Source organism: Nannospalax galili, unplaced genomic scaffold (assembly GCF_000622305.1).
Source record: "Nannospalax galili isolate Female #2095 unplaced genomic scaffold, S.galili_v1.0 scaffold589, whole genome shotgun sequence".
In the NCBI taxonomy this organism is placed as follows: domain Eukaryota; kingdom Metazoa; phylum Chordata; class Mammalia; order Rodentia; family Spalacidae; genus Nannospalax; species Nannospalax galili.
The window spans coordinates 6,101,968-6,122,139 of record NW_008360324.1 but is presented as its reverse complement, the minus strand read 5'-3'; the positions used below and the strand labels follow the sequence as shown (position 1 = coordinate 6,122,139).

Genomic DNA, 20,172 nt, shown 5'->3' with positions numbered 1-20,172 from the left:
AAAGGGGGGGGGGGGGGGGTCACATAGGATGGATGGGGTGGGCTGTCTTTTTCACCTTACCTAACATTCTAGCTTTCACAATACTTCCAGCTTGGTTCAGAGTGTTTAGCTGTGCTTACAACAGTCACCAGAAAACTAAGGCCAACACCAAAACTAATGAGACCTTGGGTATTAGAATATTAGTTAAGCACTATCAGATATTAATTTTCAACATTAGGGTAAGCCCTAATGGGTAAATGTCCCTTCCAGCCCTGCCTAGAGGTTCAGACCATCCACTCAAGGGCCTAATTATGGTTTAAGAATAATGGTGATGAGCTGGGCTTGGTGGTTCATGCTTCTAATCCTAGCACTTGGAAACTGGGCAGGTAGATCTTTGTGAATTTGAGGACAGCCTGGTCTATATAGGGAGTTCCAGAGTTCCAGGCCAGCCAAGGCTTCATAGTGAAACCCTGTCTCAAAAAAAAGAAAAAAAGAAAAAAGTAGCCTGGCATGGTGGTGTACACCTTTAATCCCAGCTCTCTGTGAGATCTAGGCCAGCTTGGTCTACATAGTAAATTTCACACTACTAGCTGAGGCTATACCGGGACTCTGTCTCAGAAAACAAAAGCAAACATGAGAGTCAGCATTCCTTATTCTTTGTTGAGCACTCTGCTAGACAGAAGCTCATCTCTTTGTTGTTGTTTTGGGGACCAAACCCAGGACCTTTAGCTCCTACTGAGCTAAACTTATAACCTCCATAGCTTCTTCCTCACCGCAGTGGGAACTCAGCCTTCTCTGAGACAAACCATAGGTGAGGCATCTGTAGAATGTGCTTAGAGGTCCCTGGAGAACTGGGGTATATGAATGTAGAGTGTGGGCCACAGACATGGCCAGCACAGAGAAAGAACTCGGGAGGGCCAACCAGGGTCCCTAGAAATAATGTGATGTATACAAGGTCATACTATTTGCTATAGGCTTGGATCCATCGCTGGCCTCTTGTTCCCCACACAGCACACTGTCATCGTATACCATGAAGCCAGAAGAAAGAGGAATGAACCAATGTGTTAGTATGAGAGTCGTTTTGGTTCTTCCATACATCTGTAGATAATGCTTTTTATTTTATTATTTTATTTTTTTATTGTGTATGAGTGTTATGCCTGCGTGTGTGTAAGTGCATCCATGTCCTGCAGTCTCCATGGAGGACAGAAGAGGGCGTTGGTTCCCCTGGAACTATTAGCTGCTATGTGGGTGCTAGGATTTGAACCCTGATCCTCTGTAGGAGCAGCCGGTGCTCTTAACTGCTGAGCCATCTCTCCAGTCCAGAAACTGTTTTTAAAGTTTTGTGAATAACCTTGTGGAGTTTTTAAAACAGTAATTTCATTGGATTTATGTTTGTTTTGAGGATCTTTTGGTCTTACTGTGTAGCCTTGGTTGACCTGGAACTCTGTATGTATTGACCTTGAATTTGCGACAGTTGTCCCTCCCAAGTGCTGGGATTATAGGCATGAGCCACCATGTCTGTTGTCAAGATTAGACATCTTTATTATCAGTATTATTTCCCATCTATGAATGCTCAGTTTCTCCCTTTTATTTATATAGGCACTTACGTCTTCCCCAATAGTTCTGTCTCAGACCTTGTTAGATTTAGATATAGTACAGGGTTTGGGTTTTTTTGTTGCTGTCGTTGTTCTTTTGGTCTTTCGGAGTCAGGCTCTCCCTGTAGCCCCAGCTAACCTGGAACTCACTATGTAGACCAGGCTGGCCTCTATCTCCCAGAGACCCACCTGCCTCTGCCTCCCTAGTGCTAGGATTAAAGAGCACTGGGATCAAAAGTGTGCACTAGCACACCAGCTTTGCATCATGAATGCTCTTGATCTTATCATTAACTTTAAAGGTACTGCTTCTTGTGTTTCACCTATTTTACATTGAGGTAAATTTGTAGCAACTCATATTCACTATTGTAGCATCCCAAGAGTAGTTTTGCTGCCTTAAAAAGTCCTTGCTCTCTCCTTCCTTTCTTTTTTGGTTTTTTTGAGACAGGCTCTCCCTGTAGCCCCAGCTAACCTGGAACTCACTATGTAGACCAGGCTGGCCTCTATCTCCCAGAGACCCACCTGCCTCTGCCTCCCTAGTGCTAGGATTAAAGAGCACTGGGATCAAAAGTGTGCACTAGCACACCAGCTTTGCATCATGAATGCTCTTGATCTTATCATTAACTTTAAAGGTACTGCTTCTTGTGTTTCACCAAGTGTGGTATTTATTGTGCAGGTTTTCAGAACACATCTTTGATCAGATTAAAGATGTTAGTTTTTATTTCTGTCACTTTGCTAAGAGTTCTTGTTGTGGAAAGGACTTTTGAAAAATATTATTTATTATTTTTATGTGTATGTGTATATTACCTGCATGTAGGTAAGTGCACCCATGTCAAGCAATGCCACAGAAGACAGAAGAAGCTGTTGGATCCCCTGGAACTGGAGTTATGGACAGTTGTTACGTGGGTGCTGGGATTCGAACCTGGGTCTTCTGCAAGAACAGCCAGTGTTCTTAACCGCTGAGCCATCTCTCTTGCTCCTGTGAAAAGGTTTATCAAATGCACAGTCTGAATTTATGATTCAGAAATGTTTCTCTCTCTCTTTCTCTCTCTCTCTCTCTCTCTCTCTCTCTCTCATTAGTCAGCATCATTTTCCTTCCTCTTTTTCCTCTATCAGATACACCCAGGGCCTCACACATGCTAGTAGGCACGTGTTCTCTCTGAGCCATGGACTCGATCCTCAGCCCCCTTGTTTTGTAGTTAGCCTTTGTTCTTATGTACTCTTGTTTCTCAGTTACTTTGGTCAATCAACATGTAATATCTGGTTTCATATTGGTTTTGATTCTGTGTTTTTCAAATACCTCCTCAATTTCTTTTTCAATGATGATCTGCTAAGTGGTAAACTTTCTCTTTTTTTTTTTGTCTTAAAAATATCTTAACCTTTATTCTTACATTGTGTATATAATTTTTAACATCTGTACATATTGTGGAATGACTAAATCAAGTAATTAACACATTTATAACCTCACATACTTTTTTTTTTGAGACAGAGTTTCCCTGTAGCCCCAGCTGGCCTGGAACTCACTATGTAGACCAGGCTGGCCTCGAACTCACAGAGATCCACCTGCCTCTGCCTCCTAAGTGCTGGGACTAAAGATGTGCACCACCACACCTGGCCTTTCTTCAGCTTTACATGAGTTCTATGGCTCCAAACTCAGGTCCTCCCTCATGTTTGCACAGCAAGTGCTTTACCCACTAAGCCATCTCCCTAGCCTTGTTTTTTCTTTTTGTTTTTGTTTTAAGAATGGGTCTCTAGCCCAGGCTAGCCTCAAACTACCTATGTAACCAAGGATGGCTTTGAACTTTTGATTCTTCTGTCTCCATCTCCCAGGTGCTGGGATTATGGGCATGTGCACTACGTCTGGATTATGCCTTGCTGGGGATCAAACCCAGGGCTTCATGCATGCTAAGCAAACATGCTAACACCTGAGTTGTATTCCCAAACCTTTTGTTGGATTCTGAATCCTAGGTTGATGGCTACTTTCTCTGCACAGTGTGGAGATGTTGTCTTGAGTCTTCTAGAATTACTGGTGAAAAATAGTTCTTTCTGGGCTGGGAGTTAGTGCATTGGTAGATCATCTGCTCGGTATACAAGAGGCCCTGGGTTTCCTCTCTTGCACAAGAGGAGGTAATGGACTCCTTCATTGTAGATAATCTGCCCTTTTTCACCCTGGATGCTTTTCCTGGTCTTTGTCTTTGGTATTAATCTGTGTCCCTCCCCTGCATATTTATTTTATTTAGATCCATCATGGTTAAGATTCAGTATGGGGGTGGGTAGAGAGATGGATCAGGGGTTAAGGGCATTAGTTGTTCTTGCAGAAGACCTGGGTTCAGTTCCCAGCACCCATAGGGCAGGTAAAAACAATCAGTAACTCCTGTTCCAGAGGATCCCATACCCTTTTCTGGCCTCCACGGGCAATGCACACACATGGTGCATTTACATGCAGGCAAACACTCATACACACACAATAAAAATAAAATGGATTCAACATGGTTCCAGATTCAGATCTTTCATTAATTGTGGAAAATATCCTGCCATTTAGTTTTTTAAATGTTGCTCTATTTTCTAGGACTGTTTCTTCTGGTGCCAGGGCTTGAACCCAGTGCCTTGCACTTACTAGGCAGGTGCTATGATACTCAGCTACTAGAACCGCTGAGTAACTAGTTTAATGTGCAGGGGCCCCCTGGGTGTCCTGTGTCCTGTGGCTCACACAGTTCTTCCATTTCTCATCCATGCTGTGGGTTCGGCCCCAACAGGTCCAGCGGACGCTCCTCCAAGCGGAGGCTTGGAGGGCAAGGCCGGCACCATTACCTCCAACGAGTGGAGTTCTCCCAACTCCCCCGAGGGGAGCAGCATCTCTGGGGGCAGCCAGGCACTGGAGAAGCCCATCGACAATGATGCAGAGGGCGTGTGGAGCCCCGACATTGAGCAGAGCTTCCAGGAGGCCTTGGCCATCTACCCACCCTGTGGCCGGCGGAAAATCATCCTATCAGATGAAGGCAAGATGTACGGTAAGGAGTCTGCCAGGGCTGGGCAACAGCCTCATGGTCCAGCCTGGGGTAAAGCTGAAGTAGGTGAATACAGTAACCTTGGAGTTCCCTCCAAATGACATTTTAAAGCTTCTGCCAGGTACATACTGCTTTCTCCTCTCCTGGGTTCTGGGTTATCTAAGGAGAAGTCTGGGAATGGGTTTGGAGGGTGGGGTCTGAGGATGAGACACTGTGTTAGTAGACATTTTTTAAATTTAAAAAGTAAAAAAAAAAATATTTTTATTTGATATGTGTGAGTGTACTGCCTGCATGTGTGTATGTGCACTTGTGTTGTGCAGTGCCTGTGGAGGTCAAAAGAGGCCATTGGATTCCCTGGAATTGGAGTTACTGATGGCTGTTAGCTGCCATGTGGGTGCTAGGAACTGAACCCAGGTCTTCTGCAAGAGCAACCAATGCTGTTAACTGTTGAGCCATCTCTCCAGCCCCTAGAGATTTTTTTTTTTTTCAAAGGGGCCTGGGGCTGGGTGTGGTGGCACACACCTTTAGTCCCAGTGCTTGGGAGGCAGAGGCAGGCAGATCTCTGTGAGTTGTGAGTTCAAGGCCAACCTGGTTTACATAGTGAGTTTCAGGCCAGCTGGAGCTACAGGGAGACCCTGTCTCAAAAAGACCAAAAAGAAAAAAATAAAAAGGTGTGTGTGTGGGGGGGGTCCTAGGTAGGATAGAACATCTCCATGGCAGACTAGGAAAGTCAATCTTTGTTTCTGTCTCTGTCTCTCTGTTTCTCTGTCTCTCTCAAACACACACATACAGACACACACACACACACACACACACACAGGACACAAGCAAATACTTGATCTCCAATTTGCAAATCCTAGCTAGAGTGATCAGAACAGGACAGTCCAGCTGGGGGTGTAGCTCAGTAGGAATTACTTGTATACCATGTGCAAAGTCCCACGTATGGCATGACACAAGGAAAGCAGCCACATGACAACAGAGCCATCAGTTGGAATGACATGGCTGGCTACCAGCCAAATATTACCAAGCATTACCAGCAGCCACCAGAAGCCAGGAAAAAGGCATGGGATTGGTTCTCCCTCTGAGCCCACAAAGAACCAACCTTGCCAACATTGTGTCAGGTCCTGAACATCGAGAATAAAGTCCGCTGCTGTTTGGGGTTCTTTGTGTTTGTGCATGTGCACGTGCGTATGCATGGGATAAAAACAAGACTCATGCATGCTAAGAATGTGCTGTCCAGGGCTAGAGAGATGGCTCAGTGGTTAAGGGCATTGACTGTTCTTCCAGAGGACCCATTCAGTTCCACGCACCCAAAAAGTGGCTAACAGCTGTCCATACCTCCAGTTCCAGGGGATCCAATACCCTCCTATGTGGTATCCCTACATAATGCAGGCAAAACACTCATACACAATACACAGAAAATTTAAAAAATAAATAAAAAACATGCTCTCCAACCCCAAGCCATTTTGGTTGTTTTCAGCCACCTGGCATGTGGTGACTTGTCAGTCACCCCAGGGAACTAATACATTCGGTCTCCATGAGCTCCTCACACAGTGTCCCTCGAACAGCTGAAAAAGCACCTGTGTTGGGGGTAAGAGGAGCACTTGAATGGAAACCCGTGGGGAGGAGGTGTCAGCTGGCCTGGGAGCCCAGGCAGGGGCCCTCTGTTGTCCTAATTTTGCTAGTTGGAGAGGACCTTCTTAGACCTTTGGGTTCTTGCCCCTCGACCACTGTTTTAAGCAGGGGGTCTTGCAGATATTTCCAGGGGGAATGGAAGCCTGACCCAGGCCTTCCAACAGCTGTTCAGTTTGGGCCTGGTTTTACTTTCCCAGACACCCTCTCCCAAAAGTCAACAGGCCCCAACTGCTGTTCCTCACTGGTTCTTGAATGTGGTATTCCACACCCTCAGTCACACAAGAAGCTGGGGTGGGCAGGATCTCCATAGAGGACGGCTGCAGCCCACACAGTCTGCATCACTTTCATAGCCTTCCTTGAAGTAGAGCTAGATGTGTGCTGGCCTCTTCACTCTACATGAGGAGCAGAAACCAGATCTGTTCCATCCTTGTGCTCTCTCTCTCTCTCTCTCTCTCTCTCTCTCTCTCTTCCCCCCTCCCTCTCTTCCTCCCTCCCTCTCTCCATCTTTCTTCCTCTCCCTCTCCCTCCTCTTCTCTTCTGAATGTCTGTCTTTATTGCTCAACTTGGCTTCAAATTCACAATCCTCCTGCCTCAGCCTCCTGAATAACTGGTATTATAGGTGCGTGCCAACATACCCGACTCCTCTTATCTCTTTATAAAGACGTCGGTCATTGGGTTTAGGGTGCACCTTAATTTAATATGACCTCATCTTAACTAATTTACTCACAAAACGTGTTTCCAAATTGAGTCACATGTTGGACTGTAGTGTAGTTCAGTTGTAGAGTGCTTTGAACTGATGCCAAGGTTATGTATTGGAATTGGGCTGGTGCTGAGGTTATGTATAAGTTTGGGGACTGCTCTTCAGCATTCTTCAGCTGACTAAACTGAAATCCATTTGTTCCCAGCCCTGGGGCCAGTAGAGCCCTGCCAGCCTCTCCTTCTGTGTATCTTTCCCTGTAGTCTTCCCTAAAGACCAAAGTGATGCTTCCCTCCTTCTGCTTCCTGGGAACACAAGATCATTTTGAGTTGGACCCTAAGTCTGTTCCTTAGATAACAGTTAAAACTGCTCCTCTCGCCAGGCGTGGTGGTGCATGCTTTTAATCCCAGCACTTGGGAGGCAGAGGCAGACGAATCTTTGTGAGTCCCAGGCCAGCATGGCCTACATAGTGAGTTCTAGGACAGCTGGGGCTACAGAGAGACCCTGTCTCAAAAAGACAAAAAACAAAAAACTGTTCCTCTCTCCCTCAGTTCTTCTCTGTGACTTTGCTCAGTCCCCACAGAGTCTATTGATTACTGCTAGGTTGGCACCCCCTTACTGCCCTGCTGTGACCACTTCCTCCTGTAGCAATAGCTCCTCTGGGGAAGCTTCTTATAGGAGAAAGCTGACCTATGTAGCACCTCTTGAGTGCTATGGGGGCAGTGCTTTCTGTAGGGTAACCCACTGTAGTTGGTGAGAGAAGCCCGGGACTGTGGGTTCTTTGGTAGAGAAAAAGGTAGATGTGAATCATGAGTTCAAGAGTGAAGGTGGGAAAAGGCGGGAGGTATGCGGGACAGGGTGAATTATTTAGTTGGGAAGCTGTGTCAGAGCCCTGCTCAGGAGGCCAGAGTGTGCACAGGGCTTTTGCTTTGTTTTGTTTTTTCTTTTCCTTTTTTGAAACAGGGTCTCCCTGTAGCCCCAGCTGGCCTGGAACTTGTTACGTAGACCAGGCTGGCCTTGAACTCACAGAGATCCACCTGCCTTGCCTTTGCCTCTCAAGTGCTAGGATTAAAGGCATGCGCTATCATGTTTGGCATATATATCTGTGTACTTTAAAGAAGAAATCAGCTGGATGTGGTGGTGCATGGCTTTAATCCTGGTACTTGGGAGACAGAGGCAGGTGGATCTCTGTGAACTGAGGCCAGCCTGGTCTACATAGCAAGTTCCAGGCCAGCTGGGGAACTTGCTATGAGACAGAGAGACCCTGTCTCACAAAGAAAAAAAATCAAAAAGAAAAAAGAAGCAAATGAGTTTGCAAGAGTCATTCAGTTGAGGGAGCTTCAGTTGTCTGAGAAGGTCCTGGGGAGAAGCCATAAGTATAGAATCAATATACAAAGCCAGACATGGTGAGCCATGCATGTAATACTAGCACTTGGGAGGTGGAGCCAGAAAGATCAGGAGTTTGAGCCTAGCCTGGTTACACAGTAAATTTGAGGCCAGCTTGGGTTGTATGAGACCCTGTCTTTTTGTTAATACAAGTGTTTTGCCTGTCTGTATGTATATGGGTATGTGTGCAGTGCCCTTGAAGACTGAAAGAGGGTGACAGGGCTGCCATGTGGGTGCTGGGGATTGAGCCCAGGTTCTCCGGAAGAACAGCAAATGCTCTTAACCCCCGAGCCACCTTTCTAGCCCAAGAACCCTGTCTTTTTAAACTTAAAAAATGTTTTTATGTGTCTAAGCATTTTGCCTGCATGTATATAAATGTACCTTGAGTGTGCAATACTTGTGGAGGCCTGAAGAGGGCAAAAGATCCTATGGAACTGGAGTTACAGAAGGCTGTTGTGTTAGCTTGTTAGCTGCCATGTGGATGCTGGGAACCAAACCAGGGTCCTGCACAAGAGTAGCCAGTGTTCTTAATTGCTGAGCCTCTCTCAAGCCCTATGACCCTGTCTTTAAAAAAATAGAAAAGAACAGCCAGGGAGATGGCTCCATGAGTAAAAGCACTTACCTGACCTGTGTTTGAGCCCTGAAATGCATGTAAAATTAAAGATAGGGTGACCTGCACCTGTTTTCTGACCTCCACATGTGTACGGTGGTGTATGTGTATGTACCCTTTCTCTATCCCCATACATAATTTTTTTAAAGAAAATAAAGCAAAACAAACAAAAACACACTAAATGTTATTTAATTGTGGACCCTGTAGTCCAGGGTCTTTGGTTGCTTACATTATAATTTAATGACATTCACACTGTTAGAGACATTACTACCCTCTGACTTTGTCATCTCAAACTGGACTCTGTACCCCTTAAACAATAGTTCCTTTTTTCAGTCTTTTTGAGACAGGGTCTCCCTCTAGCCCCAACTGGCCTGGAATTCACTATGTAGCAAGGCTGGCCTTGAATTCACAGAGGCCTGCCTCTGCCTCCTGAGTGCTGGGATTAAAGGCACGCGCCACCACGCCCAGCTAAACAATAGTTCTTTGTTCTTGTTCCTACCCTAACCTCTGGAAGCTACCATTTTCCTTTCTCTATGAGTTTGACTATTCCAGGCTCCTCATGGAAGTGGAATAATGCATTTGTGATTGACTTCACTTAGCGTAATGTCCATGTTACGGTGTGTCAGAATTTCCTTCCATTGTCTGTAGGTACCATATTTTCTTTCTTCATCTGTCAGTGGACATTTGGTCTGATGCTTAGCTTTGTTGTTGTTGTAGGTAGGTGTGCCTTCTCCTATTTTACATATAAAGATGTGAGGGTTAAGAGACTATGTGATGTTAAGACCCTGTGATGTCACCAGGCTTGGGGAAGCACTAGGCTACGAGTTGGCAGAATTGAAGGCTTAGAAGCTGTGAACCTGGTAAAACAGTATGTTGCTGGCATTTGGCCAGTGCTTTGATCATTTGGGGGCTCCCCTACCCCTGTGCTGGGTGTCAGGGAGACACATAGGTTGGAGGACCACATAGAGGAAGCCCTTAGAGGGAGAAGATATGGGAGAGGCCCAGGAACTCTGAGTACTCTTAACATCTTTACCTCTTTACATCCTCTCAAGGAAAAACGAAATTACAGCCTCTGCTTGCAGGTACAGAAGTGAGCACTCAGAGAAGCTAAGTTTCTCAGAGTCTCAGGCTATGAGCAGAATAGGGCTAGCAACCTCTCATCACTCAGCCCTCACCCTGAATGCCTTGCTGTTCCCTCCTGGCTCTGCCTCTGCCTGGCCTTGACTCAGGTGGGTCAGTCTCTGGGCAGGGGGACAAGAGGCATCCTGCCCTGTCTGATGACTCACCTGGCTTGCGTGAGGAGAGGTCGCACAGAGTGCCAGACGAGCTTATCCCCATCTCTTCTTACCAGCATGGGGGCGGCCAGCACAGCTGGGAGGTATAGATAGCACTGAGCTCACCCCAGTGTGCGGGGGGCAGGCCCCCAGGGAGGCTGACTCAGACATCCTCTCGCTCTGGCCACACTCCTCTGGGTCCTCTCATCTTCCCTGGGGGACCTGCTATGCCCTTTCCTCAGCCCCCAGTTGGCTGCCAGCATCCCCTAGAGCCCTGTCCTTATCCTTCATCCAGAGATCATTTCCCAAGTGGACCAGCCAGGACTCACAGTGAGCTGATGCTAGAGTTGAAGCCCTTAGCGCACTTTGAGGACAGGGATTAGGCCTGTTCCCAGCCCGGGGCACAGCACACTAGTGCAGAACCCCCTGACTGGGGCCAGGCAGACATGCAGATGACATGCAGAGCTGCGCCACAGATTAACACCTGTTATTTCTGAGCCGAGACACCCATACTTCTTGGCTCTGACCCTCCACTTGAGCACCTCTCACCTCTCCTTGGCCAGCTCCCATGCCTGGAGTGCTAACCTTCTGTTCATATCTCTGTTCACTTTTGCCCTGTCACTGTGTGACACCCCCCACCTCCTGGGCCTTGGCACTGTCTCTGCTAGTCCTCTGACCTCCTTTGGCTGGGCCAACTACAAGACCCCTGGGTGCAGAGGCAGGGAGGAGAGGGCAGAGGGATGTCTCCACCCCTTCTGCCTGCGTCTGCCCCTTCCCCATCTGTCTAGCGCCTGCATTGGGTGGTCACCTTCCTCCTTTCTGTGGCTGGCTCCATCATCCTCTGCATCTGTTCCTTTCTGGTTTGGGTCTTCATGTACCTAGATGTGGCTCTTGTAATCTTTCTGCCCTTGCTCTTTCCCTGTCTCTCTTGGCTTCTCCTCTGCTGTGACCCTGACCTGCCATCATGTTGGCCATCAGGCAGTTAGTTCATATGAAGTGCCACCCTCCCCCCACAACATAGCCAAAATGAGGGCTGGGTGGGAGAGATCTCTGTTCTCTACAATTCAAAGGCTAATGGGAGACCATCCAGACAGGCACATAAGATGTAGCCAGGAAACTACAAGACTAGGTTGTCTTGGACTTTTCTGGAAGGAAATAGAGCCTGAGAGCCCGACACTGATGGTGTGTTCTCCAGGTAAAGGAAAGAGAGCATGCAGCATCAGCCCACAGGCGAAACTTGACATGGTGGCTTTTGGGGACCTAGGTGGATCATCTGGACAGAGCACCCTCATTTACAGATGACTCACACAGTTGTTAAGAGGGAAAATCAGGCTAAACCACAGCAGTCTAGGGCTAGAGGTTAGTTGAGGCTCTTTTCATGGAAGGCATAAGGCAGGGACTGCGAGTCTCACTTGAGCCTCTATCTCCTGCCTCCTCACTGTGGCCTTGTTCCTTGACCTTTTGCCCTTTGCTTTGTCACTCTTTAGGTCCTATAAAATGTGGACAGTAACACAACCTTCTGCACGAATAGCCAGTGCTCTTAACCACTGAGCCATCTTTCCAGCCCCTGGAGGGTTTTTGTTTTGGGGTTTTGTCCTAAGGACTGAAGCCAGGTCTTTGCCCATGCTAAACACATAACCTACCACTTAACTAAACCCCCAGCCCAAATGGCTTGGCTTACCAGCCCATCATCAGTCAGTGGACTTTTGCATTGTTTGCATTTTTGGTTATTATGACTAACTCTGCCAATGGACAAATATCTGAGCCCCTCTTTGGAATTCTTTGGGGAATCTGGGAGTGGAACTGCCACCTCCTACGGTAATCTTATGTTTAACTTTAAAAAATAATGTTTAGCATTTACCTTACTTCCTTTCCTGTCACTATGATTAAAATATTCTGACAAAGGCAACTTAAGGGAGCAAGGGTTTATTTTGGCTCATGGACTATTCATGGTGGGGAAATCTCAGCAGCTGGTAACACTGCATCTATAATCAGGACTGATTAGTTCATCAGAGTGGTGAATTAATTTTGATTTTTTAAAAAAATTAGCCTGGTGTGATGGCACACACCTGTAGTCCCAGCACTTGGGAGGCAGAGGCAGGCGGATCTCTGAGTTCAAGGCCAGCCTGGTCTACATAGTGAGTTCCAGGACAGCTGGGGCTACAGGGAGACCCTGCTTCAAAAAGACAAAAAAAAAAAAAAAATTATTTTATGTGTATGAGTATATTGCCTGCATGTAAGTGCACCTGTGTTGTGAAATGCCTTTAGTGGTCAGAAGAGGGCGTGTGGATCCCCTGGAACTGGAGTTATGGTTAGCTGTTAACCACCATGTTGGTACTGGGAATTGAACCTGGGCCCTCTGCAAGAGCAGCCAGTGCTTTTAATTGCTGGGCCATCTCTGCAGCCCTGTTTTTAATTAATCTTAATACATTTATTTATGTACGGGGATGTTTGTGTCATGGCACATATGTACAGGTCAGAAGACAATCTTTGTGAATTGGTTCTCTTCTTCCACCATGTAGAGAGAACTAAACTCAGAGTGTCAGGCTTGACAGCATACACCCTTTCTTACTGACCCATCTCTCCAGCCCTGAGTTATGAATTCTTTAGCTCAGCTCAGTTTCTCCTTTTTCTTTTTTTTTTTTTTCTTTTTGCAATCCAAGACCCAGCACAGGGAATAGTGCTGCTCTCTTTGGGGTGTCTCTTCACAACTCAATTAACCTAATCAAGAAAATTCCTCATGGGCATGCCTAGAGGCTAACCTAATCTAAATCTTTCACAAGTGTACTTAGTGGCTTGTCTCCTAGGCGATTTTGCTTCAGGTTGACAATTAAATAGTAACTATTATACTGTTTTTAAAAATACATACTTGTTTTTATTTTATGTGTATGAGTATTTTGCCTGCATGTATGTAAATACACCTGTTGTGGTGGTTAGAATGAGAGTGTCCCCCATGGCATTTGGCTCCAAGTATTTGGACACTTGGTCCCCAGTTTGGTGGGGTCATGGAAACTTTAGGAGGTGTGGCTATACTGGAGGAAGCATGCCACTGGGGGTGGACTTTGAGAGTTCTTAAGCCTTGCCAGATTTCCTGTCTCTGGTTCCTGTGCCTGCTTGCCAAAGTGATCTCTGAGCTTTCTACTCCTTCCACCATGTCTTCCCTGCCATTATGATTCTAACTCTCTGGAACTGTGAGCTCAGATAAACTCTTCTTTTAAAAGTTCCTTTGGGTGGGCTGGAGAGATGACTCAGGGGTTAAGAACACTGACTGTTCTTGCAGAAGACCCGGGTTTGAACCCCAGCACCCACATGGCAGCTAACAACTGTCCATAATTCCAGTTCCAGGGGGTCCAACACCCTCTTCTGTCCTCCGCGGGCATTGCACGACATGGGTGCACTTACATACGTGCAGGCAATACATGCATACACATAAAATAAAAATAATAAATAAAATATATATTTTTAAAAAGTTCCTTTGGTCATGGTGTTTTATCACGACAATAGAAAAGTTACTAAAACACCTGTGTTGTGTAGTACCCATGGAGGCCAGAAGATCCCCTGGAACTTACAAATGGTTGTTAGCCACCACGTGAGTGCTGGGAACTGAACCCAGTTCCTCTGCAAGAGTAGCGAGTGCTCTTAACTGCTGAGCCATCTCTTCAGCCCCAGCCCCATACCATTTTTCAAGAAGAACTACTGAGCAGTGACTGTACCATTTCCCTTCCCACCAGCAAGGGAGAAGCGTTTGTTTCTCCACATCCTTGCCAGGCCTTATTAGTTTTTCATAGCCATGCTAGTTGGTGTAAGGTGGTGTCTCGTGGTATCGATTGACATTTTCCTGTTGCACAGTGGTGCTGAGTGCATTTTCACATGTGTACTGGATTAAGACACTGTCTCTGAGGTAGCTGTGGGAGTGAGTGCTCAGTGCAGGTACCAGGGACGCAGTGCCCTGGAGCCATGTAGACCTGAGTGAAACGGTTTAGTGAGGGTGATGACAGCTGGACTCAACCAAGGACTGTGAGGAAGACTCAGACCCTGCTGGTTGAGGTGTGGATGTAGAAATGGACTCTGTGTGGGTTCAGGGCAGGATTTTGGGAGTGTTGGCCAAAGATTTCAGCAGAAGCCTTGGAACCCTTCAGGAATGACAGTGGTAAAAGCTCACGTCAAGCCCTGTTACTGCTGTGTCCTCTCTACAGTAAGTACCTTCCCCAACCCACTGATGTTTGTGGCATCAGTGGATCTTAGATAGATTTACCAGCCGTTGGGATTAGGGTCCAGCCTTTTCTCCCTGAACCCAACCTATAAGACAGAACAACAATACAGAACTCAGAGAAAGGACTGGTTCTCTGGAGGACCTCATGTGAGTCCTTCGGAGTCTCAGGCTTTTTGAGACAGGGTCTCCCTGTAGCCCCAGCTGTCCTGGAACTCACTATGTAGACCAGGCTGGCCTTGAACTCACAGAGATCCGACTGCCTCTGCCTCCCATGTGCTGGGATTAAAGGCGTGCACCACCATGTCCAGCTAGGCTTTTTAAGTTTTTAAAGCTCGTCTCTAATTACGATAGGATCTCATAAGCAGCAGCATTAGTTCGAGCAGGACCTGATGCAATCTGAGGAATAGCTGGCTGCCCTGGCCTACCGCTAAGCAGCAGGTTCTTTACTTCCTTGATGCTCTTTTATGGCCTCAAGGGAGGGCTAGTGTAGAGACCAGAGACCTATCTCCCTGGGGATAATGAGATGCAGAAATGACTGACCCAAGCAGATTCACAGTTCTAGTGGGGAATGTGCCTGGGAGCAGGCCTGAGCTAACTGATGGGGGTGGAGGGTTAGGAGAAGGTGGTGATTTCTCATCAGTGGTCCTCCCCACCTTCAGTCTGTGGTCGGACTGAGGCAGTCCTCACCCATGGTGGGCCATAGATTTGAGTTGTATTTGCCTGTAGTTGGACACATGTCCTCTGACAGATGGGCTCACCATCTGTGTGGTGGAGGCGTTCTTCCCAGCTCCACCCAGGTCCTCTCTCGGGTGGGTCGCGGCCACCTCCCACATTGCACTATCCAGTTGCCCAGGGTCTTCCCTGAAGGACAGGGTGACCTCCTGTTTCCCTGGCCTGTGTCTTTCAGTCTGACTTTGATTTCACTATGTAGTCCTGGCTAACTTCTAACACCAAGTACTGGGATTATGGACATGCTCTACTCTGCCTACTCTTCGAGTTTCGTCCTGCTGTGGCTCTTCTTTGCTGACTTGACATACTGTGGGTGCTATGCCTCCAGGACTATACTCCTATTCCTCCCTCTGCCCCTGGTTCTAGAAGATATTTTCTTATGGTGCCTGGGCCTCTCACAAGCCTTGTGGCTGTGAATGAAGCCTGTTTCCACCCTGGGCTGCAGTTTTTTCTCTAGGCTAGTCAGGGCCCAGCTCCTGCTTCTAAGAGAGATGACTCTAATCCCATGTTCACTCAAAGTTCTACAATGTGTTAGTTAAGAAGTAGGTTCCAAGGACTGAAAACATGCCTCAGCAGTTAAGAGCACTTGGTCGTCTTCCAGAGGACCCAACATCCAGGTTGGGTGGCTCACAACCACCTGTAACTCCAGTTCCAGGAGATCTGATGCCCTCTTCTGGCTTCAGTGGGTACCTGCACACATGGTGTACATACGTACACTCAGGCACTCACATAAACCAAAAAAAAAACCTGAAAAAAAAAAAAAAAAAGAAATAGGCTCTGACCCAAGTATAGTGGTACATGGCTATAATCCCAGCACTCAGGAGGAGGCTGAGGCAGAAGGATTATCACAAGTTTGAGGCTATCTTTATCTATTGTAGTGAGTTCCAGGCCAGCTGAGGCTACAGGGTGACCCTGTCTTCAAAAGGATTGGAATTTGGATTCCCAACACCCATGTAACAAGCCAGTGCCCTACTTTTGCCTGTAACTGTGGTTCCAGCGAGTGGGCAGAGAATGGAAACTCTGGGGTTTTCCTCCTTCCAGCCCAGCCAAGAAAACCTGAGCCCCTGGTTTAGGGAGAGACTCTGCCTTAAAGAACTGGGTAGAAAGTGATAAAGGACTCAGTACCTTCTGCATGCATCCCAAATACACATGTGCATGCACTCACACAGATACTCACAAATCTTTTTTTTTTAACATTTATTATTTATTTATTTTGTGTAATTGTGGGTGTGTTATGTATGCATATGCACGCACGTGCCATGGCATCAGTGGAAGTCCAAGGATTACTTGTGAGAGTCAGTCTCTCCTTCTACCACATGGGTCCTAGGGATCAAACTCAGGTTGTCAGGCTTGTGGCAAGTGTCTTTACCCACTGAGCCATCTCTCTGCCCTTGAATAAATCTACAAATAAGTGAGTAAATAAATCATTAGAATAAAACAGGGTTTGAATAATGAAATGGAGAGCTTTTTTAAACGTTAAAACCTCAGTCAGCCAGGCATGGTGGTGCATGCCTTTAATCCCAGCACTTGAGGCAGAGGCAGGTGGATCTCTGTGAGTTCAAGGCCAGCCTGGTCTACACAGTGAGTTCCAGGACAGCTGGGGCTACAGGGAGACCCTGTCTCAAAAAGACAAAAAAAAACAAACCTCAGTCAATTTTATGTCTTACAGGGTTTATATTGAGTACAATATTGTATAACTGTATTAATTCAACTGTAAACCTAAAAATTTACAGCCAATTTGGAAAGAGATACATCTTAGCTCTGGTAATTGTTATTGGCTATGTTAATGCTGTTGTAATGAAATGCTTCTTCTAATTATGTGGTTATTAAATAAATAATTAAGCCAGGTGTGGTGGCACACGCCTGTAGTCCCAGCACTTGGGAGGCAGAGGCAGGCGGATCTCTGTGAGTTCAAGGCCAGCCTGGTCTACATGGTGAGTTCCAGGACAGCTGGGGCTACAGGGAGATCCTGCTTCAAAAAGACTAAATAAATAAACAAACAAACAAACAAGGAGGGTAGGAGAAAAAATAAATGAAATGGACTCTACTCTGTATAAATTTGAATTTCAGCCAATTGTGGGCTGTGACCTTGAATAACTTTCTAAACCTCTCTGCCTCAGTTTCTTTGTCTGAAGCATAGGGGTGAACACACCAGCTTCATAGAACTATTTAAGGATATAAAGAGAGAGATCAAATAAAGCTGTCATCCATATCTGTATTTGTGTAAGTACTTATACAGATAAGGCATACTGTATCTGGTTATTATTATTAATAACTGCTGTAGTCAAAAGAAACTATAGCAAATTGCTTTGTGTGTCTGAGGTGTGAATTAGATACCAGTTGGCCTGGAGGCAGTGTGATGGTGTGGGTGGCCTCTGGAGGAACCCCACAGGATGGAAGGAAGCTGCATGCTCCTTTTGGCTCAGCACACCCTCAGAAACTCCACTCCTGTTCTGTCCTCAGAAACATTCACCTCTGCCAGTATCTCCTTTGGCAAGTGAAGGAGGCTGGATAGAGTGATGGTCTAGGGTGGGCAGCAGGGAGACAGGAGAAGGAAGTACCAGAAACAAGTGTGGGAGGATATCAAGCTGAGGACTGCATGCGGAGCCAAGTGAGCAGGCAGAGAAGGCTGGGCAGTGTGTGATCACTTTTTTGGGGGGGGATCATTTTGAGATGGGGTCTCCCTGTAGCCCCAGCTGGCCTGGAACTCACTCTGTACACCAGCCTGGCCTTGAACTCACAAAGATCCGCCTGTGCCTCCGCCTCCAAAGTGCTGGGACTAAAGGCTCAAGCCTCTACACCCAGCCTAAATTTTTTTTTTAAAAGGAGCCATGAGTGGTGGCACATTTGTAATTTTAGCACTCAGGAGGCTGAGGCAGGATTGTGAGTTTGAGGCCATCGGGGGCTATACAGTAAGACCCTGCCTCCAGCAAACAAGCCTTCAAAAATGGAAACCAAAGGGGAAGCAATAGAGGATGTGGTTTAGTTCTATGGCTTTTATCTAGCATGTGGGAAACCCTAGGTTAGATCCTCAATATTGAATTGGGGGGGGGGGTGGCTCGCAGCTGTGTGTGCGGGGAGAAATCCAAAACCAACTGAGCCAGCCTTATTATATCCTTGGGTTTGATTTCTGTACAGCCTGATAGCTGACCTATCCCACCCAGAGCTAAAATGGCTATTCTGATAACAGAGAGCGCAGAGCATGCCTGGGCTTGGAGTGAGGATCTCAGCTAGCTTGTGTGTATGTACTGCTAGCTCGGTTTATGAGCATCCTCTTTGGGCCTGGCATGGTGCCACAAGCAAGTGGCTTGGGCAGTCATCACTCCTGCATCTATGGTGGGTCTGAGTGAGATTTTTTCCCCCGGCTTGTTTTGTCATCTAGCTAACCTGCCTGTTGTAGGGAGGACGTGGGCCTACTGTGAGTCCATAAGACTTAGACTGCAGGATACCCTGCTTATATGAGCACTTACCACAACCCTAAACTTAATATATTTTTTAAAAGACAAGTTCTCGGAGCTAGAGAAATAGCTCAGTGGTTAAGAGCACTAACTGTTTTTGCAGAGGATCCATGTTTGATTCTCAGCACCTACATGGCAGCTAACAACTGTCCATAACTCCAGTTCCAGGAGATCTGACCTCCACGGGCATTGCATAACACAGATGCACTTATATAGATGCAGGCAAACACTCATACACGTAAAATAAAAATATATAAATAATCTTTTTAAAAAGGCAAGTTCTCATGTAGTCCAGGGTAGCCTTGCCATGTACCTGAGGATAATCTTGAACTTTTTGTTTGTTTTTCCTTTTTTTGAGTCAGGGTCTCCCTGTAGCCCCAGCTGCCCTGGAACTCACTATGTAGACCAGGCTGGCCTTGAACTCACAGAGATCTACCTGCCTCTGCCTCCCGAGTGCTGGGATTAAAGGCGTGTGCCACCACGCCTGGCTAATTTTAATTTTTTTAAGAACTTGGAGTAGTCATCCCGTTTAAGCCTTCTAAGTGTTGGGATTACAGGAGCTTTTGGCCCCTAAACTTCACATTTTTTTGTTTGATTATTTCTTTTTTTTTGAGACAGGGTCTCCCTGTAGTCTAAGCTGCCTGGAACTTACTTTTTTTAAAAACTTTAAAAAAAATTTTTTTATTTATTGTTTTTATTTTATGTGTATGTGTGTATTGCCTGCATGTAGGTAAGTGCACCGTGCCGTGCAGTGCCCTCGGAGGTCAGAGGACGCTGTCGGATTCCCTGGGACTGGAGTTACAAACCATTGTTAGCTGCCATGTGGGTGCTGGGATTTGAACCTGGGTCTTCTGCAAGAACAACCAGTGTTCTTAACCACTGAGCCATCTCTCCAGCTCCAGAACTCACTTTATAGACCAGGGTGTCTTTGATCTCTCACTGATCCACCAGCCTCTGCCTGGAGAATGCTGGGATTAAAGTCATGTGTCATGACGCCAGCCCCTAAAGTTAACTTTTTTTTTTTGGTCTTTTTGAGTCAGGGTTTCCCTGTAGTCCCAGGGACTTGCTATGTAGACTAGGCTGGCCTCGAACTCTCAGAGATCCACCTGCCTCTGCCTCCTAAGTGCTGGGACTACACACCATGCCTGGCCCTAAACTTAATTTTGAAGGCAGCTTTTTGGAGTGTGGCACACATGTAAAGCAGGTAGTATGATAAGTTTGAGTAGATGTAGGGGCTATGAAGCCATCCATCCAAATTGTAAGTATCCATCACTCCCAAGAGGTTTTAAGTTTTTTTCTCATTCAGTATTGGAGGTAGAACCCAGGGCTTTATGACTGCTAGGCTAGTGCTCTGGCACCAAGACACACACCTAGCTGGGAGTTTTCAAACTTTTTCTGTTTGTACTTTTCATTTTCTCATTCTTCTCTCCAAATAGAGCTTTCTGTATTTTAAATGCCTTAGGCTCCACAGAATTCTGGTTTGCTTAGAAAAACTCATTCATCCTGGGTGTGGTAGTGCAATCCCACCACTTGGGAGGCAGAGGCAGGAGGATCTCTGTGAGTTCAAGGCCAGCCTGGTCTACATAGTGAG

The 20,172-nt window shown here is 46.5% G+C and overlaps 1 protein-coding gene across 3 annotated transcripts in view; it reads left to right on the top strand.

The window, feature by feature from the left end:
- The window catches only part of LOC103727593 (transcriptional enhancer factor TEF-3), an 82,703-nt gene that overhangs the window by 30,456 nt on the left and 32,075 nt on the right, over positions 1 to 20,172 (top strand). For all 3 annotated transcript variants that reach the window (XM_029559802.1, XM_008825518.3, XM_029559801.1), the window contains exon 2: positions 4,328 to 4,582. In XM_029559802.1, coding sequence (XP_029415662.1) covers positions 4,576 to 4,582 — 7 coding nt within the window. In that variant the 5' untranslated portion in view covers positions 4,328 to 4,575. The remainder of the gene's footprint in view (positions 1 to 4,327; positions 4,583 to 20,172) is intronic.